This window comes from Canis lupus, chromosome 26 (genome assembly GCF_003254725.2).
Source record: "Canis lupus dingo isolate Sandy chromosome 26, ASM325472v2, whole genome shotgun sequence".
In the NCBI taxonomy this organism is placed as follows: domain Eukaryota; kingdom Metazoa; phylum Chordata; class Mammalia; order Carnivora; family Canidae; genus Canis; species Canis lupus.
This window is the reverse complement of record NC_064268.1, coordinates 29,054,632-29,081,837: the sequence shown is the minus strand read 5'-3', so window position 1 is coordinate 29,081,837 and position 27,206 is coordinate 29,054,632. Positions and strand designations below refer to the sequence as shown.

At 43.9% G+C, this 27,206-nt stretch overlaps 1 protein-coding gene across 3 annotated transcripts in view; it reads right to left on the bottom strand.

The window, feature by feature from the left end:
• LOC112676983 (protein HIRA) overlaps nt 1-27,206 on the bottom strand; it is an 89,435-nt gene that overhangs the window by 38,975 nt on the left and 23,254 nt on the right. For all 3 annotated transcript variants that reach the window (XM_025474860.3, XM_025474858.3, XM_025474859.3), the window contains 11 exons: nt 26,211-26,305; nt 19,747-19,842; nt 18,357-18,517; nt 16,378-16,545; nt 13,735-13,848; nt 11,838-11,908; nt 10,875-10,980; nt 9,128-9,343; nt 8,069-8,154; nt 3,497-3,694; nt 2,223-2,384 (listed from right to left, as the gene is read on the bottom strand). In XM_025474860.3, the coding sequence (XP_025330645.1) occupies nt 2,223-2,384; nt 3,497-3,694; nt 8,069-8,154; nt 9,128-9,343; nt 10,875-10,980; nt 11,838-11,908; nt 13,735-13,848; nt 16,378-16,545; nt 18,357-18,517; nt 19,747-19,842; nt 26,211-26,305 (1,473 nt within the window). The remainder of the gene's footprint in view (nt 1-2,222; nt 2,385-3,496; nt 3,695-8,068; nt 8,155-9,127; nt 9,344-10,874; nt 10,981-11,837; nt 11,909-13,734; nt 13,849-16,377; nt 16,546-18,356; nt 18,518-19,746; nt 19,843-26,210; nt 26,306-27,206) is intronic.

Here is a 27,206-nt window from a genome sequence, read left to right as displayed (position 1 = left end):
CTGTAGGCTGTCTTATCACTCTGTTGATAGAGCTTTCTTTAAAGCACAAAAGTTTTAAATTTTGATGAAGTCCAATCTATTTTTTCTTTAGTTGCTTGTATTTTGGGTATTATATCTAAGAAATGGTTTCCTAATCCAAGGTCATATAGCTCTACATCTATTTTCTTCTAAGAGCTTTAAATTTTTAGCTCTTACATTTAGTTCTTTGACCCACTTTGAGTTAATTTTTGTATATAAGATGGTATATTAATCTTTCGCCTCACATTTTATCTTTCATGTCTCTGTGATTAAGCATATTTATCTTATAGTCTTTATCTGGCAATTCTCTATGATAATTTCTATGATCAAATTTATAAAAAGTTCTAAAGCTACTCATTATGCCTTTGCAATGCATTGTTTCTTTATGTGGTTTGCTACTCTGGATTTTGAGTCCCTTTTTGTCAGTACTTCATCAGTGGGAATGCTGTATATTCTGGGGTCAGGGAAATGTCGCTGGCAGAGGGGGGGTTTGCATGGGTTTTGCCAAGTGCCTCTGGGTGTTAATCAAGTCCAAATTTCCTTTTTGTGTTCATTTCTTTGCTTGATTTCCAGATGACCTGGGTAGTGTTAATCACCCCCAACTCACAGGAGGGAAGGTATATGGCTATACAGTCTATTTTCCTAACCCTGAGGACTGGCTGAGACATTTCAACTTTTTGGTGTTGTTCTCACGCTGCCCTTCAGGTTTTTTCTGTCTTCTCCCTCACTGAAGTGTACTTTCTCAAGCAGCTTGACTTAATGCTAGTGTCTTAGTTCCAACCCTGTACATGGCTCAGGCTTAACATCCTCTCTTGAATCTGTATGGCCATCAAAACTTAAAGTCACCATGTCAGTAATCCCCAGCCCAACATCCACAGCGTGGTCCTACCCTGGGTTTGGCTCCTGCGGACCTCCCTTACTTTTTCATGAACTGGTTACATGTTTTAGGGATATGTATTGTAGTTCATCCACCATTTCAAAATACTGAGCAGCAAGAAGATTTTCAGATCCTCCATACTGCTGGACAGAGGAACTGCTAGATCACGGAGATCACATGGACCACCTGTATATGAAACAGGTACAATCACACTACAGAGTAGAATATGAGGCTCTACATCAAGATCATAGATGCAGCAGCTGACTTGGAGAGTCCTCCCATGCTGGTTTCCAAAGGCTATTCTCCAAGGAGAACAAATCCTGATCAGATAAGCAATTCTGAGATCATGAGTCAAGTCCTGGGGACAGTGTACTACAGTTTTAGCTCTAAGACATCATCTACTGCAAGGTCAGGTCTCATCACAAATGCTCCCTTCATTGAGCATCTGCTGGTTGTGTGGCTACTCCAACAGTCTGTGACCAATGTCCTTGCATTTGGCTGATAGTGGCACAAAGGCTAGGTACATCCATTCAGGGCTGCTGAGCCCCTATCGCCTCAAGGTGGAGTGCAACCCCAAAAGGACATAATTACTTAAGCCCATGGCCCCTCTGTAGGAGGGGCCCAGTCCACCTCTAACTGGCCCAGTCAACCTCTAACTTCCCCAGCCCCCAAATAACTGGGCTATGCAGTGAGCTAGCTCTATGTTGTGGTAGGTTCGTGGGGGTGGGGACACACTCCCCAGAAATCAGAAAAGTTCTGTGCCAACATACACACCTGCCCTGGCCACACTCCTGCAATTCTAAGAAACAGACTACCTCCTATATAGCTTGGCTGTTGTGTGCTAAGGGGGGTGCAGAGAATGGGTGAGTAGCATAGAGCCTGCAAGAACTCATAAGTCTATCTAATTTCATAAAGACCTCTCCTCTATCACTTTTTATCTCAGCTCCCAAACGCCTGGTCAGTTCTGAGCAAGCCATTACTTCCATGGTGCAACAGTGTCAGAGCCTCCTGTTCCTCTTCTGGGCAAACTCTGGGCTCTGTTCAAATGATGACCTTATTCTCAGCATAGTCTCTGCACTGATCAGACCTGGTGTTGTTGCCTTCATTGGCCTTTATGCCTGTTCTGTGGCTCCCATGGCTCCTTCTAACCACCTTCCCCCTTGAAGAAGCTACTTTCTCTTACGACCCGGGGGCTCCTGAGTATAGAGGGATGAGAGTCTGCACTTGCATGGGAAGGCAGGCTGCTTGGTGGGAAAGCAGACACTGCACTGCTGGCTAAGACTATACCCTCTCTGGTCTCTTGGGGCCCCACACAGCCACCACCTACCTTTCCATGGCTGTTGGAGTCACACTGGTCAAGGCAGGAGCACCTGGCGTGGCTTTGGACCGCTCAGTGAATCGGGAGTCAAATGCTTTCATGGGTTCAATCTTGGACGGGGTTGTTAACACGGAGGGTGACGATGCAGCAGGAGTAGAGGTAGCATTCACACTGGGGGTGGGGGGTAAGAATGTGGGAGAGCACATCAAGCACAATCCATCAAGCATTTGGGAGTCCTAGATTTGTGTTACTTGGAGCCAGTTAAAAGGGCACAAACAAACTTATGTAAACACAATTTCAAGATGTAATTAATAGTCCTATTTCTTTACTACTTTAATGTGTTAAAATCTGGAAGTCTGGCTAACTAAGGAGATCATAAGCAAATGCATTCATGTTTGTGCCCCACTGCATTGTTCTGAGAGCTTCTGGGGGTAGCATGAGGCCTAGAAAGTAGCTCTTACCATCCTTTTATCCCACAATACAGTCGTATTTTCACAATCTGAATACAGCGTCTCTACCCCAAACCACTCCAAACCACCAGCTTTTCCCGCTTCCACAAATGGTCTAACAAGAAGATGCACCCGGAATCCTTAAGTCACGGTCTATTCCTGGCCTTCATCCTTGCCCAAACACACTGTGGCCTGAGTGGCCCTTCTCATCTTACCTGGACAATTATGCATTCTTCATATTCTCCTCCAAGCACACACCTCACAGCCCTTATCTTCTCCATAGGAGAGGCCTAAGCATGAGCCTGCAAGCTTCACCCCATGCCCAAGCACATCACACATGCTGGGTCCCAAAGCCACTGGCCCTCCTACTGACCACATTCACCTGCCTGGACCCCAGACTAGATACCTGGCAGGCATCTGGGAGCCCCTTCCTCCTCTCCCAGGACCTGCAGGGCCAACTGTTAAAATGTCTCTCAGATCTAGAGCTGTCTGACCTTCCCCAGATACCCTTCCTGAGATGACTGGTATGGCAACACTCCTGACTGTGCAGTGAAGAGGGCCTAAGCCACTTCCAGTGTAAAATTGCTGAAAGGTAGGGCTGACCCTGAGGCAGGCCATATGTCCCTAGCCAGTTCCCACCCTTAGGAGCACATCTTGGGACTGCATCTTGTATCACAGACTCACCTGAACAAGAACTCCCTCCCAACCTGGCCCTCATAACAAAAATTAAGCATCTTTCTTTTTTTATTGAAGGAGCCATGAAGTGTCAGTGCAACTGTGTCCATATCTGAACTTTCCCCAGGGATAGGAGCAAGCCTTGGCATGCCCACTCACCTGTCCTTACTGACAGTATCACCAGCCGGCCTGGCGCCAGTTGTTGCCACAGGCTCTGTGGAGGGCTTCGAGGCGCCAAAGGAGTTGGGGGTACTGGAGTCCAGTGGCAGTAGCTGTGGATTGCTATGAGAGGAGAGCATGGTGCCCGCCAGGGAGCCCGAGAGTGGGATGCTGTTAAAGAATGCCGTGGAGAAGTCCCTGTTGTCAAGAACAAAAATCAGCCTGGGAAATCAGATACCACATCAAGTACTTTCTATGTTTGAAGTAATTTTTTTCTGGGTCCAAAGGTGAAGTATTTTTGTGGAAGAAAATGTGCAAAGTTAAGAAAAGTAAAAAGAAAACTAAAATTATGTCATATACTATGTGTAATTGAATCTAAGATGAGCTGGTACTTTGTGTACCACTAAGAAAGAAAAAGTTACTACCAAATGTAATTATTAGATATACACTAATCTAAGAGATGTTAAAATGTGCAAACATGTGTCTCAGGATTCATGAAATGCAGCCTATAGGGCAAAACTCCCTTTCATTATGGGCTGCATGGATATACCACAATTTACCTAACCAGCCTCCACTGAGGAATGCCAGGGCTGTCTCCCAGCTTTTTCTTTAGTAGACACTGCTGTATTAGGAAGCAAGATACTGCAGTGTTAAGGCTAAGAGCTCTGGGCCAACCCAGCCAGGTTTCACTCCTATGCCATACACAAGCTCTGTGACCTTAAGCACTTTTACCACTCTGAGCTTCAGGCTCCTATCTGCAAAACAGAAAGTGACAGGACCCTCCTTGTGAGGTCGGGACTAATGTGGTTAGCATAGCACACACTTAGAATACATAGTAGCTGCTCAAAAATGCTCCCCTATTATAATCATCATTGTACCAGTTGTTTCACATATTACATGGGATAAATTCCTAGAAGTGGAATTGCAGCAGCAGATGGAATGTTCATTAAAGAGTTTTGATAAATAGTTCTTAGTATATAAATATCAAGTTTTGATAAAAAGTGCCTTCCTTGGAGGTTTAAATTCCAGCTCTGTATGAGTGCTTATTTCCCCAAATCCTCAACAGTCTTACCAAATCTCTTGATACTTGACAATCTGATGAAAAACAGTTATCTTACTATAGTTTTAATTTTCAATTATTTTGACGTGAGATTCAAATTTTTTCATATAGAAGCATTTGATTTCCTTTTTTGGTGAACTGTTTATATCCTCTGTATATTGTTCTATTTGGTTACTAGTCTTTATTATTGATTGTGAGACTTACTTATTAAAAAAATTCCTTCTATGAGCAGGAAGTATTTTCCCTAGAATTTTGTTAAAAAGACTTTAAGTAATCTCTACAACCATTGTAGAGCTTGAGTTTACAACCCTGAGATTAAGAGCTATGTGAGCTTCTAACTGAAGCAGCCAAGAGCCCGCCGTATGCTGTGTTTTGACTTATCGTGCATTTTCCTTGCCCTCAGAATGTTATTTTTATGTGGTCCAAATTTTGTGCCATTTTAAAAAATGACTTTTTTTTAATCATAAAAATATTTTTAGGGAATCTTCTAAAATTTTAAACAATGTAAAAGCTGAACATTAAGAAAAAAAAAATCTCTGACCTGTTCAGAATTTATCTAATTTTAAGCTGTGAAGTAGGGAATCCAACTTTGTTTCTGGAGGGTAGGTAGTCCTGATTCTCATTTATTTGATTAACTGATGTTTCATTACCGATGCAAGATGCTGTTTTTAAAATTCCCTTCAATATTTGGGTTTACTTTTGGGTTTTCCATTGCATTCCACTGCTCTATTCATGTGTCAGTACCCATCTTATTCTAGTTTACAAGTTTTAATTTCTGGTGGAGCTAGTCTTCCCTGATTTTCTTTTTTCAGAAATATTTCAGCTATTCTTACTTATTTTTCCCTTTAATTTAGAATCATCTAATTCTGAAAACACTGTCGGTTATTTGTATGGGCTCATGTTGAAAGAGATCTATCATTTTATAATGTTGAGTCATCCTAGGGAATAAATGGTATTCATTTCTAGTTATTTCTTTGAATTTTCTTTTAGTTCTCTCAGTAGGGTTTAAATTTTTTCTTCATAAAGATCTACATTTCTTTGTTACATTCTAGGTATTGCATCCGTGAAAACGATTTCTTCCTTTTTATCTTCTAAAGGTAGTTGCAGCTTATGTACATTTTATTGCCTTCTTGTCTACGGCAGTTTTCCCAGTTGATTCTCTTGTAGATCATACCATCTTTAAATAATGATACATTTTACCAACTCCTGTCCAATTTATTCTCTCTCTTGACTAACTATATGAGCCCAAACCTCCAGACCAATGTTAAAGTATGGTCAACAAGAGTGGACACTTGTTTTTCAATTACTTTAAGATAGGTTTTATCAAGTTAAGAAGTATACATCTATTTGTATTTAACTAAATTTTAAATCAGAACAATGTTTAGTAAAATGTCTCAGGCATTTGCAGAGATGATCAAATATTTCTTTTGATTTTTTGACATGCAGAAGCAAATTAAGTTTCCCAAAATTCCGACCACCCTGCTTCTCTGAAATAAACCTTAATTGGTCATCTTTTTTAGCAATGTAACACGCTGTAAGTTTGTTACTATTTTATTTAGCATTTTTGCATTTACATTCAGAAATGCGATAGATCAGGAACTTATTATGTTCTATATCTTCATGTTTTTGATATAATTATGTTCAAGAAAAGTTTTGCAAGTTTTCCTCCTTTTTCTATTAATTGCAGTATTTTCAATAGTATTAGAATGATCTGTTCCTCTAATCATTAGAATGAAAACTTTATTAGAATTTCTCTGTAACACCTTCTGAGTCTGGTGGCTTTTGGTAGATTAGCTCTGTGACATCATCCTCTATTTTCTTCTATAATAATTCAGTTGTATAGATTTTCTTCAGTTTTGATCATTTTATTTTCCTCAAAATCATCTACCTTCAAATTTATTTGTACAGAATTCAGTAAAAAAAAGTCTTTCAAACTTTCGATTTATTCTTTATCTGTGATTATTTCCATTTAAAAAATTTGTGGCTTTTTGTTTTCTTGCTTGATTAGCTAAGCTAATCTTGATCTATTCTGTTGCTACTTGCTTTAACATGGGAATCAAGAGGGCAAAACAGCCTTTAAGACCAAAAGAATCAAGTTCTGGTGCCAGAAATATGTGCCCTGTGGCAGAAAGCTGGTTTAAGTCCAGGTAGAAAGCCACCTACCACCTCTGTCTCCTCATCAAGTAAGGCCTGAAAGGATCCATAGAAGAAAAGCACCACCATCACCGCCACCTCCATGACCCTCACTCCCACAAGCCCTTCAGTGTTCAAAGCACAGACATACTGGTCTCATTTGGTCCTAATATAAACTAAGCATGTGGCATTACCCACTGATAGGTTAACAATGGGAAAAAGGCTTGATCAAAAGGAAAACCACTCTCCAGGAGGAGTCAGGAGACCCGGTTCTGGCTCCACCTGATCAGGTCTCTGCATACCCTAACATGAGAGGTCAGATCAGCATTTCATGTGACTGAAGGTCTCTTCAGACTTCAAGGAAGATTCAGAACTGCTCACGGATGAACAACTGCAAAGTGCAGGAGGCCACCATGTGTGGTGCCTTATGCAGATCGGTTGAATGAGTATAAAACCAGAATGAATCACCTTGATAGTGGGGGGTCTATTTTTTTCATGCAGGGCCTTATCATCCTTTGAATCAACATTGTTTTGGGGAGAAGGACCAATATAAAAGCAAGTCTGACTACAAATGCTGAGACAACATCAAATGGTGACTGATTCCACTTCCCCCTTCTTTGCTTCCTCAAGAAAATGTGCCTTAGAGCCTTATTCTCTGTCCAGCAATTCCACCTCTGGAAGTATCCTGAGGTAACAGTCATGAGCGTGCTCAAAAATTCTTTAACAATCACAAAACACCGGACACAAACTTTTAAGTCCACAGTTAAGGGGCTGGTCAAGTAAATCATGGTGCATTCACAGCCTGGGAACCTGGACAATCAGCAAGCCAATGCTTCAGAGGACTATTTATTAAAAAGGATGCAAGGTCAAGATACAGGAACAAGTGGGGAAAAAAGACCAGAGATACAGATGCCAAAACGTTAACAGTAATTATATCTCAGAGACTGGATTACGGGTAATGTTTATGTCCTTTTTTGGGTTTTTAGTATTCAACAGTGTGTATATAGAAGGGAAAAATGACACAGAAAAAAAATCAGTCCGACTTCTCTCCCTGGTGTCTTCAATGCCCCACCAACAATGAAGCACAGCTGGCCATGTAGACACACTGGCCCTGTGAAGGCGCCCTCGCCCTCCGGCCTGTCACAGGTTCCTCCCTGCCCACCTTCTGCATGAGTCAAATGCACATAAGGCTCTGTAGGAAGCACAGGGCTTTGAGGCTGGTGGGAAGCTGGGCTCACCTCTCCCATTTCCAGATTCTATGGGTCAGATTGGCCCAAGAGCCTGTGAAGACTCTGATTATGAAAGTGCTAACTGGTGAAAGGAGAGAGGAAGACCTCCCCAGGTTAAGGCCACAGAAAGCTCGGTGAGTGAACAAGTACCCGGTGTCCAGCTGTGCTATGCAGAGAGGTGTGATTCTTCTGCGACCATCTGCTGTCCGAGTTTCAACTTGTTTCTTCAAAAGATTCTGGTAAAGTAGAGTAACATATATGAATAGAAGTTTCTGCCAAAGTACCTCTACATATAAAAAAAAATAAGGCTTCTAAAGGAAATGATTTTTAACTTCCCTTTCTATGGCCTTTCAAGTCCAACTAAACTAAGCCACTGAATCAAAGAACAAGAATTTTTGTCAGGGTGTGTGCTTGAATTTCTGCACCATAAAGCAGTAAGGGCAGAAAGTTCCCAGTTGAACTAGCTGCAGCACCTTGCTCTCCATCACCAGCACTGCAGGCCTGGCTAGGTTTCCTGGGCAGTAAGCACGTGCCAGTCTGGCCACTCCTGCCCAGCAGCCATGGGGCTCACTGAGGGAACAAATGAATGAAACCTGCACTTGCAAGCCACTCCTGTCTCTAAGCTGTGATATGCAAACCTTTCATCAGAGTCATTTCTTCCACTGCAGACTCATAAAACCAAAGGTTCCCAGTCACACATTGTGTCTCAATTACTTGGGGAGGTTTGTCACCCTGTACAAGCTCCTGGAAATGGTTTAAGCTCCCCAGGTGATCCCAATATTTCCTGCTCCGTTCCTGCTCCAACTCCACTCCCACCCAGTGAGACATGGGCTTCCAGAGGAAGAAGTGAGGAGCCCACAGACATCTCCTAAGGACAGAACCTGAAACCTACTCTTCTCAGTATCTAGAATTTCCTAGAAAGGCGAGAAGTGAGGTTTGGAAGTTCCCACAAGAGATGACTTCCTCTAGAGTTTCTTGGGACAAAGAGGCCTTTGGACAAAGTGCCTTAGGCCCCATTAGTACCTCATGCAGCTGATGGCAATAGGAGCAAGTGGCCCCAAGCTGGCTTAGCCCTGGGTTCTGTTCTAGGTACTGCATACACTTACCTCCCTACCATTCGTATCTGTGCTCTGTTCAGACTGCACACTTCCCTTGCCCTGTCCCTGGGTGTGTACTCAAGTCCTCGGTGCTATGGGGCTGAGCCCTCACCTTCCTAATGTCTTCCAGACTTTCCCCATTGACGACGCCAGCAACTGAAGCAGCAGAGCTCGTCTCTCTAGATGAGGCACTCTTCTGGTCCAGCTGTTGTTGTTGCTGCCTGCGTTGGTATTTGAGCATTTCTGGGTTCTCAATGACAGCTGTGGATAGCTGGGCTTCAGTCATGATGGCCAAGCTCTTGCCATACGTGGACTGGTGAATACGGCTCTAGAGGAACCAGAGAGAAGTGCAACAGACCAGTTGTGAGCAGCAAAGTGGTAGACCCCATGTGGGCAGGGACAGTGTCCCCAGCACATCAGTGACTGGTGTGATTTATACAAGGATGTGCTAATGACCAACATGGAGGCCAATAGGACATATGCCTCATGGCAGAGGATACTAGGCATGGGGAGGTGATGCCCTGGGATCCATTTCTGCAGGGCCTGGTGTGCTGTTATGTGGCCAGGAACTTCCTTCTCTTGCTACTTGTCCCTTCTCCCTTCACTCTCTCCCCTGGACTCTGGAGGCAGAGTTAAGTTTGGCAGATGTTTACCTGTTTCTTTTTTTTTTTTTTTTTTCTTTTTGTTTACCTGTTTCTTAAACATGGGGTCCCTGCCTGCCATTTGAGAAATGATAAGCTACATAGTGTTATTTTGTAGGGTGCCCATCTCCTTCCAACCAACCAGGACTCTCCAAGTGGGAAGGGAGTACACAGGTTACCAGGTTACCTAATGACAGTAACAGGGTAGAAAGAAGACTTGAAAGAAAGAAGACTTGAGGCCACTGAAACACTCATCCCTTCACTGACAACTGACTCTTGGGGGAGCCAGGCCATTCTAGGTGCTGCTACAAAGCAGAACTCTACCCCTAAGGGGTTTACATCATAGTGGGAGGTCCACACAGTAGCTTATGAGGGGTTCTCCCAGCAATTGCACCTTGAAGGGGAGAGATGCCCACCTGGTCTGGGCTTTCATTAGGCTCCTTTCAGACAAACAAACACATTCTGCTAAGTGTTGTCAAAGGCCCCTTTGTAGAAACATCTGCTTTCTAAGTCTACGGTCCATAAAGCATGGCCTTTCCCAAAATCCTTAAAAGCACATGGGCCACCCTGTCCTGGGCAAAGCACAGAGGGGGAGGAGGCCTATGGGCATGGCTCATGGTTCTATTCTCATATCTAAGGGTCATATATGGTCTCTGCAAAGGGCCACACTATTTTCTGAGGCTTAGTTACTTCACTGATAAAATGAATGAGCCCTGCTTTAAAAGGTTTTGTATAATTCATATGAAATAAAACATGCAAAATGCATGGCCCGGAGTCTGGTATGCAATAAATGCTAAGAAATAACCAATATTACTGTTATAGTTGCTGCTTCATGGCATCTATGTCCTTACAAGACAATGAAGAAAATGATGTGAGCAGGGGCCCTTGAGATCATTCCCACTATCTCCCAGGGTAAAAACCTCCCTGGGTGTGGCTAATTTTAAGCTCAAGAAAAGATGCCCAAAGTTGTTTTATTCTTAGTTCCAGAATGGATTTCTGACACAAATAAGAGTCTCATCTTTAATCTATCTTGTAAAGAAGATTAGCATTACAATCTATAAAAGATACCCAATAATACCTTAAGAAACAATGTCCCCATGTATATCCTAAGAGGAGGGTCTAATCAAAGGGGCCTCTCAGAGCTATGGCGGCTATTTCTGTGGCCTGAGAGCAAGTGCAGCATTCAGGCCACTAGCTGGAGGTATACTGTTCTTTTACCTTCTCCTCCTCACTCAAGGGGTCTCCAAGCTCATCCTGGGAGAAATCTAGAAACGCCACAGAGCCATCCATGGAGCACACCAAGATGCCCAGCCCGTTCAGAGTCCTGAAAGAGAGGACCATTAGCAGCCTGGGGAGCAAGTGCCTACGGGGCTTACCCATACCTCCAAGGCTGGACTGGGGGATAGCATGCAGGACTCTAACAGATGCTGGAAACTTCATTCCCTTCTGTGGAATTCATTGGTAGGGTGGGGGTAGGGGAGACAATCATATCTAGAAGGTTCTGGTGCCCTAAGCATATATACAAAGTATATCTTATGTATTTTGTAAGAATTTCCTCTTTAAAAAAAATTTTTTTTAAAGATTTTATTTATTTATTCATGAGAGACAGAGAGAGAGAGAGAGAGGCAAAGGCACAGGCAGAGGGAGAAGCAGGCTCCACACAGGAAGCCTGATGTGGGACTCAATCCTGGGTCTCCAGCATCACGCCCTGGGCCGAAGGTGGTGCTAAACCGCTGAGCCACCTGGGCTGCCCTCATTTTTGTTTTATTTTTGAAAACATTTTTAAAAAAACATGAAGTGTACATCTAAAGGAGGTCATTGAGAAGCAGAAAATGTGTCTCCACACTTCTAATCTGGTTCATGCAACAACAAAGTGAAGTAAAACCAGAATCACAACACTTTCCTTTTCCCAAATATGTTTGCCTGAGGAGGTATTTTCCAGGGCCTAATGCCAACAAAGCAAGGAGCATAGCAGCAGACATGCTCCCAATGGCAGGCCCAAGCTGCCCTTTTCTGAATCATGTGCAGACCCAGCAGGGGTCTGCTCTAGTTGCCACCCCCCAAAATTGGGGGCGGGGGGAGTCCCTGGCTGCCTGACCCTAATCGCATCCAGAGGCCTTATGTTCCAACATGTGGCTTCTCTTTTCCTAGCCCGTGCATTGTAAGAAGAATCCATCTTACCAGGAAATATCCATGATGGATTTGTCGAATAGCTCATGGATGACAACCAAAGGCCGTTTCAGACACGTGAGCTGGAAGGAAAGAAGCAGCAAAGGCTAATGAAATGAATGAAACTGCTTTCTGTCCACTTAACTCAGTTACCACCAACAGTACTTAAAGCCTTGGTCTGAGTTTTTGTTGACATATTTGACTCTATTCAAATAGCAACCAGCAAGATCCCAAACTTTGGGAACCAAGACCTGCCAAAATATGCATTTTCAGTATGGCCCCTGTCTGAAGGGCTTGCTCTGGTCTGGCAGGGGAGATGGCCGTACACATAGACAACCAAGAATGGTGGTTCTAGAAAGGCCATGATCTGAGCAGAGGTCTATAAGCAGGGACAGGATGCCAAGGCCGAGGCAAAAGATGAGGCAGCAAAGTAGCACCAAGTAGCACCATGCAGCACCACCAAAAGCAGTTTAAGTTGCTCCAAATCTAGACCCAAAGTTAACTACTATTAACACCTGAGTAATTTTTTTGGGGTCTATCCTGAACAAATATTTTATTCTTTGGCACGATTGTGCTTGCTTTTTCATTTGATACATAATAAGAATGTTATTAAATATATTGAAACCTCTCTTTTTTAATGACTGCATGACACCATGTGTATACTTGTATCTAGTCACTTAAAGGTTGGACTGTATGCCATCTCTACATTCCCACAGCTCACATGCTAGAGTATGACCACCTTGCTTACAGGTCCAGGGGCCACAGTGGAGTGGGCTGGGAGGGAATACCTTCTGCATGGCTCCCAACAGGTGCTGTTTCTGGGGGGAAGAGCTGCTGCAGCTACCCTAGTTCTGAGGATAGGGAATCTGAGCTACCTGGATCTCATAAGAAGAATCTTGCTCCTCCTCCAATTCTACTTCCAGAAAAAAATAGCCCCATCTCTCCTCCCAGAAAATATGCCTGCAGACCACTAAAAAATCTGGAACCTGTGTGAACCCCTGACCTCAGCATTATAAGAAAATGAGCACGTGATCAGTGATGTTTTGGTCAAAGAACCACAAAATGGAGCCTCAGGCCAAAAGGAGCTTAGGAAGAACATGCCTAGAATTGCCTATAATGGCAGAACCTGGGTTCAGGTTCTGAAATGTCACATGAATAAAGGCCTGAAAAAAAAAAATCACAGTGTACACAACAATTAATTTCTCCGACAAACAACTATAATAAATGCGGCCAGAAGATAACCTCCAAGTCTACAACTATAAGTCCATTCTGTTTATGTGGCAATTAATAATTAGTTTGGAACAAACTACTGATTACTAAACATAACAATAAACATGAATCTTAACAATATTATGCCAAGTGAAAGCAATGCAAGATGCAAAGAAATACTGCACAACTCATCAATATGACAGACATCACTGGAGTAGCTGCATTGGCCAAGGGGTATTGGGAAATGGGGCCTTGACTGGGCAGGGATGAGGGGTTCCTTATCATATTAACATGTATGATAATACACTACAGTGTATACTTTAGGTGAATACATTTGCTGTACATTATATATAGATAACAAAGGTTTTCTGAAAGGAAGCAGACGTGACATGGCATCCAGTGCCTATGAGGACCATCCAGTGCCTTGTGTCCTGAGTCTGGACACAAGAGCTGCTCTGACTGGGTCCCAGGGTAGCCTCTCCTAGCTAAGTACATGCCTAGTCTCGAGTCCTTCCTCCTTCCAGGGGTAACGAGAGGGCCTAACCTCAGGTGTGGGGCAGAAGCACACACTGAGCACCACCAAAAGTGAGGGGGAGGTCACTCTTCTTTCAGGCCTCTGGGCTCTACCTCCTTCACCAGCTCCTTTCCTTCTCCCTGAAGGAGCCACAAAAGCTCTTGGGCAGGGGGGGTTGGGGCTCACCCAGACAGAGAGAGAACGGTCCTTGCTGCCAACAGCACAGCAGCAATATGGGCAGCTGGGCTTTGCAGAACTTCCATTCTTCTGTTTTTTTTTGAAGATTTTTGGGTTGAATTTCTAAAGCCAAACAACAAATGTTAAAATAATTAATCAAGCATCAAACATATACCCCATGCCAAGTATCAGAAATATATAATACCAGCCTGTCTACGGGAAACCCACACTGACATTCTCCCAGCCCCAAGCACTCAGCATGCTTTACTTCATCTTCATAACTACCTGGGAGGCATTTTGCTGAGGTTGAAATGGAGTTTCAGGGAGGCTAGGAAATGCGGGCCAAGTCACCCGATGAGTAAGTAAGTGGTCAAACAAGGATTTGAAGCTGGCTCTACCAACTCTCCATTTCTGGGCCTGCAGCCAGACTGACAGCATATGGGAGCTACTGAAACTGGCTCTCTGAATTCCCCTTGGCCTGGGCAAAGGCAGTTCCAGGACCTGGCTTTAGGGACAAAGTCTTGACAGAGGGCAACGGGATTATCAGATATCTATTCCATTAATCCCTTCCTTCACTGTAGTTGTTGCTCAGAGTCAAAACTGTCTAGCAGATCCTGATCAACCCTGAATAATCTCACTTGGCCAGGGATGGTGGCTAAGTCATGCTAAAATGTACACTGGGGACCATCCTCACAATGTAATCTGGGTGCTGCTTTTGGCAAGGTTGGAAGTACACAATGAGTTCCTGCCACATTCCTGGATTGAAAGGAGTGGGAACTCTAGATTCAGAGCGGAATCCCCTAGCCAGGACAACTGAGGAGGAAGGGTGGATCCCTGGAGACTGATATCAGCTGGCCTGGCCCACAGGGCTTCTAATCCCAGAGGGCAGGCAGGAATGGCCAGTGGTACACAGAGACCAGACAACATGGCACCTGGAGGTGTACACCCTGGGTTTGAATCTTCAGCTACCCTGAGTTGGCTGAGGGGCCTCAGTACCGCAATCTCAGAGAGCCACTCATCCAGTGCCTATGAGGACCACCTGATAGTCATGTGGAACCACTATGCTAACGTGAAGCGGTGATTTTCTAACATTTTCCTAATAAGGACCTGGTTTCAAAGTCCTACATGGGCTCCAATACAAAAAAAATTAAAGCAGCAATATTTTATTTGTACAAAACATATATATATATTTTAAATCACAGCATATAATATTTATTATCACCATTTTAAAGATTTATTTTAGAGAGAGAGAGAGGGAAAGAAAGAGCATGCAAGCCAACATGTAGGGGGAAGGGCAGAGGGAGAGGAAGATAGAGAAATTCCAGTAGACTCCCTGCTGAACGTGGAGTCTGATGCTGGGCTCAATCTCATGACCCATGAGACCATGACCTGAGCTGAAATCACGAGTCAGGTGCTTCACCAATTGAGCTACCCAGGCACCCCTATAATATTTATTGTTAATTCAAACAATGGGAAGGATGAATCCATTTTAAGGAACACAAAAAATTGAGATCAGGAACCCAGATGATCTTTTTTTTTTTTTTTAAAGATTTTTTTTATTCACGAGAAACACACAGAGAGAGGCAGGGACATAGACAGAGGGAGAAGCAGGCTCCCTGCAAGGAGCCTGATGCAGAACTCGAACCCAGGACCCCAGGATCGTAACCTGAGCCAAAGGCAAACGCTCAACCATTGAGCCACCCAGGTGCCCCTTATCTTTCATTTTTATCAACCTTGGCCCACCAACCTATTTATTTTGCTTTGGTTGCCCAGTGCTGAGAAAATCCTCATTAATGGTAGCCTGTATCTTCTGATACCCTTCACCTTCCATGTCAAGAATGGGCAGGGCAGGGATCCCTGGGTGGCGCAGCGGTTTGGCGCCTGCCTTTGGCCCAGGGCGCGATCCTGGAGATTCCGGATCGAATCCCACGTCGGGCTCCCGGTGCATGGAGCCTGCTTCTCCCTCTGCCTGTGTCTCTGCCTCTCTCTCTCTCTGTGACTATCATGAATAAATAAATAAAATCTTAAAAAAAAAGAATGGGCAGGGCAGCTCAGACTCAGGTGATCCACAGTATAGCCTCACAGCTATGACTAACTGCTGCTGGGGTTCAGGCACACACACTGTACCTGTGTTCCCTAGAGTCTGGCACTCGTTAGGACCATCATGCTTTTTTTTTTTTTTTTTTAAGATTTTACTTACTTATTCATGAGAGAGACACAGAGAGAGGCAGAGACATAGGCTGAGGGAGAAACAGGCTCCTCACGGCCCAATGTGGGACTCAATCCCAGGAACCCAGGGTCATGACCTGAGCCAAAGGCAGACGCTCAACCACTGAGCTACCCAGATCACTATGCTTAAGCACCCATGACCTGACCCAAATGTATAAAAAGGCTAGTGTGGAGCTATAATGTTTCTAAAGATTGATTTTTGTAATACTCATTAAAACATGTGAGTATGTATTCTGTTTTGTAAAATCTGTTTAAAAATTATGAAACATAAATATGAAAAAAAATTATGAAACATAAGTAAAATGAAGCATGCAAGCCATAAGAATGTGACATGTGCTGACTCTCAGAGCCCACCACCTCAGTCCCACATGTGATCCAGCCTTGGGGCCAGGCCCTACTCAGGTGGAGGCTAAGCATACTCACCACGACTGTCACAGCTTTCCGGTGCCCGACAAAGTCCATGTTGGTCTTCCAGCCCTCCCGTTCAATGATCTGGGCAGTGGGGCCAGAGTTGTTCATGGCGTGGGCAGATACCAGGTAGTGCCCATCTGGTGACCAGCTGAGCCGTAACACATGGGTCGTCCCTCCACACTGAAAGAAGAAACATCTGTACTTGGAGGCAGCTCAAGACCAACTGTGTGACCAAAACTCTGTCCTTAAGAATAAAGTGGACTTCTAATTTAGAAATATATGGTGATGGAGCATGTACACAAGCTTCTGGCTATTCTGACAGCTGTTAACATTCCAATCTCTCCAGATGATCTAATAAAAAAGGCTGTGTCAGATGAGACTGGGAGCTGCAGTATCCTATATTCCTCTATGGATGCTGAGCACAACAGAATGGCATAGACCTGAGGGGACCAGTAGGATAGCCACCTCTTTTAACTGTCAATTCTGTTTGGGCCAAATCTATCTGGCCACTGACCTCTTTCTTTTGCCTAGCACATTAACTCTATCACATTAGGTCTGCAGAGCATTGACTTCAGTGGAGAAAGAACTCTGTGGACCTCTAGGAGTCTGTCTCTGTAATGTAGCCAGTGGCAATGAGCCACTATGTACTTTCTCTAGCCTGCTTCAACTGAAGTGGTGGTACTCGCAAAGGAAAGAGCTTCGTAAAGTCCATATAAACCATAATATGCGTAGCAGAAAGGGACTGCTCCCCTGACCTCGACTAGGGCTGAAGCAAGGCATCCCTCCACATTATTATTCCTGCCAAATGAGATGACATGAGCCAGAAAACCAGTTCCCTAAAGCTCAAGGTCAGTCTAGGGGCAGCCTTTAAGACTTAGGAATTAAGATCTTGCCTCATAGCCCCAGAGAAGGACATGACAAGGCGTGGACTGAGTGCAGTGATGCATCGGCCTCAACTTTCATCTGGGTCACAGATGCAGGCGGTCCAGGCCCACCTGAGGTTGAGGAGTCCCGCCAGCTCCCACTGGGATTCCAAACATTCCTACCTATCTACCATAGCTGCCCCCAGGAACCCTGCTAGTGGGACCCTGCTGCCTAGTTGCTGGAGCCCTGAGGGGAAGCTCCGGAAGGCAGGAGGGCCCATGTCCCCTGTACCAGGCTGCAGCCAATGAGGGCAGGGTTAAGTAGGGTGAATAGTATTGCTAATGTGGTGCTGTTGGTTTAGGGAAAACTGAATACATGATTTCCACCTTCCTTCTGCAGCCAGCCCTAACCTGTGGGCAAATGTCTATATCTCCTGCAAAACTTGCTCACAGCCCTTCCTCTGATGCAATCAGCACTCCTGGGCTGTTTCTGCACATTCTGGACAACTCATCACCATATTCATAACAGATGTGAAAGTCTACCTTCACACTAGGCTCTAACCTTTAAGGGAGAGACTTCATCTCAGTCCACTTTCATTTCCTTTATCTAGTACTATCCTTCTCATAGTAGGGACTTAAAAACAAAATCTAACAAATAATGGAGAACTTGAACTCTGATTCCACATGAAACAAGAACGCAAATAAAGGAAAAGGTAGTAAGATACTATACAAGTCACTGTAGTCTGACCTCCAGACATTCTGCACACTGTACTGTTTATACTACCTAAGAAAAGAAGCTGGCAGGCCTGTAAAGTGCAAATCAGTGAGTAAAGCCACAGCACAGTCAGAAAAAATAAAAGATAGGGCCTCCTCCACCTGTGTGGCACAATGGTATAGAGGAATCACCAAGGTTCTTTTCAGTTTTTTCTCACTTCAAAGTTGGACATTTAATACAGTTTGAGAAATGGAAGATTTTCATCATTTGATTCTTGGGCCCGAATGCCCATCCCAGAAAATGCTGACCCGTCTGCTCAGGCCTCTAGACTCTGCATTCACCCACAAGGTCTGGACCCCAGCCAACTCCTCTGTCCACAGAGGCCAGGGAGGCTGCTGGACCGAGCTCCTTACCTCATCAAAAGGCTTGGTGATGCTGGTCTCCAACTGCCAGTCTAGCGTTCTCCACACCTTTAGGCTGCGGTCATCAGCTTGAGAGGCAATGTATTTACCAACAGGGTCCCAAGTCAACCCCTTTACCAAGCCAGAATGGCCTCTCAGAGTAGCTAGAATTTCTGTGGAGGAAAAGAATAGATTGGAAAAGCATTAGCTAGGGGAAAATGACGAGTCTACATAGAAACATGAGCTGTAATCCATGGGCAATGGAAAGGCTGGCCAAGAGAAGGGAACTCAGGAGTCTACCTTGGCCAGCTCCCAACCCTGGGCACAAGCAGAAGAGCCCCCTCTGATCTTCTGTTAAGACAAAAGCAACCTGAAGGAAGAACTGCTCCTGGGAGGTGGACACTGTGATTTTCTTTCAGTCACAGCTAATACTGAGCCTGCACAGGTCCCCTAAAGGGCAGGCAAACAGGGATCCAGGCTTGGGCCAGAGCCAAATTCTGCCCCTTTGACTTGTTTGCAGTTGGCAGCTCTGTCAGGGGTTTCCCCTTCAGAACAGAAGGCCATGCCCATCTGGGCTGTAACATCAATATTTCTGATTATGAACCACTCTGGCAGCTCCCTGATAAAGAACAGGGCTGACAGCTCAGGGGGACACAGCACTGTGCTGAAAGTTCTTTGTAAGTCATCACTGAGAACAAAAGTGTGCAAGACAGCACATCCTAGAGGTCTGCAATCTAAATGCCACCCCAACTCTAAATCTGGCCCTCTGTGACCTGGACAAAAATGCCCCCATACACATAGTAGCTTATAAAGAGAGAAAATGACATGGGTCAAGTTCATGGAGGATGCTTTTTAGCCCACGAGCAAAATATATTCCAAATACTAACAAGGAATAGAAGTAGCTTAAGAGTTATAAACTGCAGTGAAATGCCAGGTCATGCCATCCATCTGTTATGACTTTAAACACATTAATAAGAAATACCAATCTTTTGCACAACTGGATTTGTTAGCCTTTATCTGCTTAAGGGCTTCAGAGAGGAGATGTTAACTAAGTGGAAGGCCAGAAGCCCAGCAGTGAGGAGGCATGCTTTCAAAGATATATGTGTGTGTAGGGGGGTGCCAGATGCCCAAGAACATGCAACGCTACCCTATCACCTTCATGACAGGGTGGATGTGGCACATACATGCTAGCATTCAGTTACTATTTTTCTTTAACATATACCTCTTTTAAAACCTTAAACAAGTGTCACTGAATAAGAAAAAAAGAACTGAATTGCTGACAAGACACATGTATCTCCATTCACTGTGAGATACTTATTACCACCAGCCTTAGGAGACAGAGAGCCCACCCTGCTCCAGATGATCGGCCCATTTTTGCCACCACCCAGTCAGAGGCCCAGACCTGGGAACTTCACAGCATTCCAGATGACGACAGTATTATCCACACTGCACGAGGCCAGCCAGGCATCATGGGGAGACCACGCTACATCCATCACATCTGGAAGACAGAGGGCTGGCAGTGAGTCTCTTACCTGGTGTGCAGACTCAGCAAGGGGGGCACTCGACACTTGACTGCCAGGTGGGCCTGCAGCCCCTAGCATCTGACATTTTAGGAAACTTAACTTCAGATAATCATAACTAGACTGTTTTTTAACCAATCTGCAAAACTACCCCACTAAGGTTTTTGAACTGGTCATGACATTTGAAGCATCTATGTGACCTCGCTCATCCCTCTGACAAACAAGGTAACTAGGGGCATAGCTGAGAGTTTGGGGCCAAATAGAAGAACCCTGGCTCTGATACCTGCTGGGTCTGTGGCCTCAGGCTCGCTAAGCATGCTTCTCTGATCCCAAATGGGCCTGAGCCCTTTGAGCATTACAGGCACAACACTCAGCAGAATGCTTAGCACACAGCCAAAGTTCAACAGCTGCTGAATAAGCGGGAGGCCATTTTTAGGCCTTTCTCAAGAACTGGACCTCACCTCTAAGACCCCATCAGAGCATCCCTTCCCTAGAGAGCCCCCAAACGCAGTACTCATGTTTACTTCTTTATGAACAGTTTTCTCATCTGTAAAATGCAGATTAAAAAAAAAAACACCCTATGCTCAGAGTGTTATTATGAAAATTAAATGTGAGAATTGCTGTAGCACGGTGCCAGGCACACACCAAGGCATCGATAAAGGTCAGCTGTGATGGTGACGATGACTGGGCCCATCTTGCCGTGCAGATGTGATTTTTCTAGCCTCTGTGCCTGGTGCAGTGCTAGGTGTACAGAAGAATGGCTGGCGAGGCGAAGAAACAGAAACACAGCAGCAAGTTAATAGCTATCTAGTCCTCTCCCCATAAGATTTTTTGAAAAAGTGTAAGCAAAATACTCAAAACTTCTATTTTTTTTTTCTATTTTAAAAAAATTTTCAGGGACAGCTTGATGAATTTTCTCCACAAGGTACTGCACTTTGTATTTCACACTGCATACACACTAGGGTGCTGCATTTAGTATCCTCATAGCCTATGTGATCCTGAGGGCTTCGTTTGTTCGGCTGTGCATTCTAGATCTTTGAAAGCATTCACTACCATAAACAGACCTAATTCAACAATGAACTGTTAACTCGGTCCCACGTTTTTATGCCAACAAGCACGCAGGTGTATGCCACTCTCTACACACTGGCTTATTTCCTGTGACTGATATCCCAAAGTGGGACTCTAGGCAGAGTGCCTGAAGATTTTTCTAAGTCTGGACTCTAACTCTGTAGGCTGCTTTCCCGAAACCTCTAGGACTTCACACTTTTATAAGCAGAATGTTCATTTAAAAATCCTCTTATTAGCTTGAGGGTATGATTTGTTTCCCTCATTTATTAAGTACATTTTGATGTTTAAACTTTGATTAGTAAAAAGTGAACATTTTTCATATCTGTCTAAAGTCTTCTTGGACTGTTTTGCTCCTACCTTCTGTCTGTTGGGAACTCTTTTGTTCAGTGGGTCTAACAAACACCAATGTAGTGCTTATAAAAATGAGGACTAAAAACCTCCTCTAGGAGCTTAGAGGCCAGGAGGGGCAGACATGTTAACATCAGAATTTCACCATGGTACCTAAGTCTGAGAGCAGAGAAGTGGTCAGCTGGGAATACCAGAAGAGAGATGTGATTTTTCCATCCAATTACCATGGACTACTGATAATACAGACATTAGCTTCAAATTCTATCAGTTTATCTTCCTATCCTATAGGAGATTTATGTAGTAAAATCTCTTATTCTCCTTTGTGACCTCTTTTATTGCCTGTTAACCTTAAAAATATTCCCTCTGCTAGAGGTTTGATGAATATTCAATTGTTTTCTTCTGCTTTAATTATTTAGACTGTTTCTCTCTTTAATATCTAGAATTTATTTCAGTGCATGGTGTATTTAGTGAGGCTCTACATTTCTCTCTCCTCATCTATAAACTGTGTTGGTTGGTTTCAGTCTAGCTCTGTCCTCTTCTGGGTCTTTCTTGAGCATTCTCTAATGAGGCTTCCATCCAACTTCACCAACATGAACAGCACTTAGCTAAGGCCATGGGAGGCCTCCATATCAAGTCCAGTGATCAGTATCCTCAGTCCTCACCTGACCTCAAAGCAACATGTAATGGGCTGCTCAATTGCTTCTCCCTCAAACATTCTTCCACTATCTAACTGGCCTCCTCTCCATCACAGCCTTTTTCACTGGTTCCTCATCACCCCCAAAGCCCAGCCTAGATCTACCCTTGGTCTCCAGTCCCACATATACTTCTTCCCTGTACTCCACTCTCACATATCAAAATGCTTATGCAGCAGGGCCACTTATACCTCTGCTAGGCAATGCAAACGTGCCCCAAAGCCAATTCCTAAATATTTCCTTCAGCAAACATTTCTGTCCCACCCACACACCTTCCATCAGGTGATGGTAACTGTATCCTTGACACCCTCCACACCAGTTTCCAGGAAGCTGTCCTGATTCCTTTGCTTATCTCACACCCTACATACCATCCCCACTGCTCCTCCTGACTTCCACTGCTGTGACCCAAGTCCCCCATCTCTCACCAAGATTATGTCAGCAGTCTCGTCGGTGGTCTCTCTAGTGCTGCCTATAGTCCATGCAGCTGCTACAGGCCTCCTTACTCCTCTGCTCAAAACCCTGAGCCTTCCCATCTCACTCAAAGACCCCTTCACAGTGGCCTAGAAGGCCTGCCCCTGCTTCCCTCCCTGTTCATTCCCCATGTCCTAGCCTCAGGTGGTTCTCTGAACATATCAAGCACATGTCCACATTCCAAGGCTGCTGTCCTGGCTATTCCTTTGGCCTGGAAAACTCTCTGAATGTGCACACCATTGTCCTCTAACCTCAATGTGGTCTTCCCTTGGGTGTCACCTTCTCAGGAAGGCCTCCCGGAGAATGCCATCTTATTTTGCTCCATAGCACTTATTTTCTAGTTTCTGATGTGACTAGTTGTCTGTTTCTAAGAATGTAAACTCCCTGAGAGTAGAAAAGCACCCAGAACATATCAGGTTCTCAATAAATATTTGTTAAATAAACTTGGGGGGAAAAAAGCATCTTTATTTTATTTGGTCTTTCCATTTATGAAGTGCCCATTTTATCTCTCTCAAAAAAGGTTTGTGGTTTAATTCTTACAGATCTCAAACATTTCTTGGTAAGAGCATTCCCGAGTATTTACAATTTTTTCTTCCTGCTGTGTAAGTGTTCTCTTCGTAGCATCAGATATTCTAATTCACTATTACTAGTGAAAGATGAATAATTAAAAATTTTCCTATATATCAATTCAACAACTCATTTTTATTAGTTCTAGGTGCTTTTCAACACTTTTTAAGTTCTAACAACTGTGAACTTAATGTTTTGCCATTAGTTTGAAAGACATAGGACTTTTTTCATGTTAACGAAATAGCTTCCTATGTCCACTTAAAAATATTTTTATTGGGGGGATCCCTGGGTGGCGCAGCGGTTTGGCGCCTGCCTTTGGCCCAGAGCGCGATCCTGGAGACCTGGGATCGAATCCCACATCGGGCTCCCAGTGCATGGAGCCTGCTTCTCCCTCTGCCTATGTCTCTGCCTCTCTCTCTCTCTCTGTGTGTGACTATCATAAATAAATAAAAATTTAAAAAATATATATATTTTTTTATTGGGATGCCTGGATGGCTCAGCAATTGAGCATCTGCCTTCGGCTCAGGGCGTGATCCTGAAGTCCTGGGATCGGGTCCCACATTGGGCTTCCTGCATAGAGCCTGCTTCTCCCTCTGCCTATGTCTCTGCCTCTCATGAATAAATAAATAAAAAATCTTTAAAAAATATTTTTATTAAAAATTGATGCTGAATTATCTAATATCCCTTTCAGAACACCTCCTAAGATGACTGTTTTTTTTGTTTTGTTTTTGTTTTTTTTTAAAGGATGCTCCATGCCCAACTTGGGGCTTGAACTCACGATCCTGAGATTAAGAGTCACATGCTCTACTGACTGAGCCAACTAGGAGCCCCAAGGGTCTTTTCTTATTTAATCTTCTAGTATGTTGTTATAGTAACAGATTCCCTTTACACAAAACTCTCACTTTTATATAAATCATGTTTAGTCAAAATGAATTACTGTTTTTAAAAGTTATCAAAGTCACGAGCATACGTTTTTTATTTTTTCATATTCGTCTATATTTTTACTATTATTTTTTTAGGTTTTGGGAACCCAGGGTGACAGCTTCCTTTGAAGAATAAATATTTCTACATTCTGGAATAATTTTTCTTAAAAGCTTGAAACAATACATCAACAAATCAAAAAGTAATTTTGAAAAGGAAGCATTTCTGATTATTTCAAAATTTTCACTGGTTATTTAAGTTTTCTTAACCTTATGCTGTCAATTCTGAAAATTCCTATTTTCTAGAAAACTGTATTTCTTTTAGCATTTTTTTTTAGTTTAATAAACATTATGCTATACTCTGATAATTTTTTTCCCTCTGGGTTAAATGTTTCTCTAGATCCTTTACATGTAATTTCACCTAGGTTTTTTTCCCCCTATCCCCTCCCCATTAAATATGCCAACTTTGCTTTCAAAGACCCAGTGCTTTCTATTTATTTCTCCTTCTCACTGATGTTTCTTCTTAAAGAGTTCTGCTCACAGCTGCTATCAGGACCACCAAACAAGGAGTGGGTGTTTCTGCTGAAAGTAGGCAACTCGACTTGCCTGGTAAAGGAGAGCCCTGGCATGGTGGGCCTGGAGAGAAGTTGAGGTTTGGCTCAGTCCAAGTCTCAGGTTAAGGAACCCATCAAGAGCCTCATGGAAGCCCCACCTTACATTTAAACACCTGCATGGATACTTTCTTCAAGTTCCAGAGGAGTCCAATTAGACTCTGTGGGCAATTGTGAGTAAGTGAGGTTAAATTACACATTTTTATGGTTATCAACAATTATACAATGCTACTCTGTCAGCTTTTAAAAATGTGGAATTAGGGGCAGCCTGGGTGGCTCAGCAGTTTAGCGCTGCCTTCAGCCCAGGGCGTGATCCTGGAGACCCAGGCTACCTGCATGGAGCCTGCTTCTCCCTCTGCCTGTGTCTCTCTGCCTCTCTCTCTCTCTCTCTGTCTCTTATGAATGAATAAATAAAATTAAAAAAAAAATGTGGAATTAAGCTATGGTCACCAAGAGATGGGTTTGTTCACCTTTAAATTGTCTATGGAGTATCTGTAGAATATATACTGTCAGTGGATTACAACCGATGCCTTTCAAACCACTCCCTCTTGCCCTATCTTCTCCCAGAGCTCCAGGCTCAATTCCAATGATCTTGTGACATTCTTCACTGCCCCTACTCCCAAAACTCAGCATCCCATGCTGAATTGTTGTCCACTCTTGTAAGCCCACTATCATTATGGTCTGAAAGGGGACACCCCTGGCTATGCAGGCACCAGCTAGGAATCTCTCTCATCTCTCCCCAGCTTTGTCCTAAGAATTTCCCAAGTCAGTCTCTCCCCTCCAAACCAATTATCCCAGACCCGGTTCAGGTTTTTGTAGTTTCCATCTGAACCACTGAAACAAGCTCATTTTCTACAACTGTGTCAGATCGATCTCCCTCTTACACCTCAAAGGTTTTAAAGCCTCCCTATCTCTTCCACAATAAAGGTCACCTTCATTAACAGGGAACATAAGCCTTCAATGATCTGGCCCTTGACATTCAGCCAGCCCCACTCTGTTGCAGCTTCCTGCCTTGTATGTAAAGTTCAACTGTGGTGAATCCATGCACACCAGGCCTTTCTGGCTTCTGCTATCCCCCTGTCTGGAAAATGCTTCAGGCCATTCTTGGGCACTAGACCACAGGCTTTCTGAGGTACAGTCACTCTGGCATCCCTGCATGAGTGTACAGCACATGGCTTTTGACTGCTATTAACTGACCTTCCTTCTCTTCAGTCCAAATCTGCAAAATGTGTCCTTTTTCATTCCAAGTCTATTAAACACTTTGCAAATATACGCAAGGTCAAGGGGGTCATTGGGCCCCTTTTCATGTGTGCTAGTTTCTGTGGAATAAATAAAGTGTGCTTACGGACTTAGTGATCCACTGATGAAGGTATTGATTCAGTTCACCAGGATAAACAGCAGAACATGGGGATTTCTACATTGAAGATATAAACATATACCCCATGAGGGCAGGAGTGGGGGCACTGAATGCAGCTGGAGGCAGGCAGTGGAGACAGTGACTACAAAGACCCTGAAGGACAGGCATGGTGTGACCAATGGTGATGGGGAGGGACGGCCCAGACATAAGGCTGTTTTAAGGACCAAAACAGTCCACAGGGGCCATGGAGGTACTGCTGCTGACCTCAGACAGCTGCCAGGGCCGCCCACCCCAACAGGCAGCCCCACTCACCGCCTGAGTGACTCCGGAGGATGGAGACACATCGCCACTGCTCCACATTGGCAAGCTTACCACTGGAGCCAAACACGGTGCTGGGGCCGATGTACCTGTGTGAAAGAGGAGTCAGAAAGGCACTCCAAGCATGCTCTAGGCACTGCACAGAGATACTCACTGCAGCGCGGCTTATCATGGCAGACAGAACAAAGCAAAATCAGGCAATGGCTGGAAAGCATCAAATTGCTGAACAACAGGGGCTGATTAAGTAAGTCATGTTCCATGCACTTGATGAAATACTACATAGCCATCACAAATCTTGTGGTAAAAGACTATCTACTGCATGGGGAAATGTTCACCATATATAATTAAGTGAAAGAAGCTGGCCACAGGACATTCTATACAATATGATAGATATCATTATGTAAATAAATAAATAAAATACATGTAACATGGATATCATCTATGCATGGAAAATGGATCAGAAAGACAGACATGAAAAATACCAAAATATTAGCCATGGCTTTCTTTGGATGGTGATTTTTATATATTTCTTCAGATTTCCAAACTATACACTAAATACGTTATTTATGTTGACTAAAACAGCAAAATCAATGACAGTCTTTTTAAAGCCCTCTTGCAAAGCATTGAAAGCACAGGTACTAGCTCTTGCTGTGCAAGCAGTCTGGGAGTTCCCCATGGAGGTAGCACTGACACAACTGATGCACAGAGCCTCTGTTAACACAATTTGCTCCTATAGAACTCTTTACGAACTCCCAGAAAGAGCTCACTGAGTGAGCCAAAGGAGACAGCGCACCTCTGTTCTCATGGCCATGGCGACAGGGTCACTCTGGCTAAGCAGTGAAGTAGAATCTGGTTTCCTAGTCTGACTGGCCCCAGAGTCACTTAGTGAGCTGGTTATGGAGTAGAGTCCCAGGACCCACCCTGAGAGGCTCTAAGTTTATACAAAAAGTTTTCTAGGTGATGATTAGTTCATTATGGGTACAGAGCAGG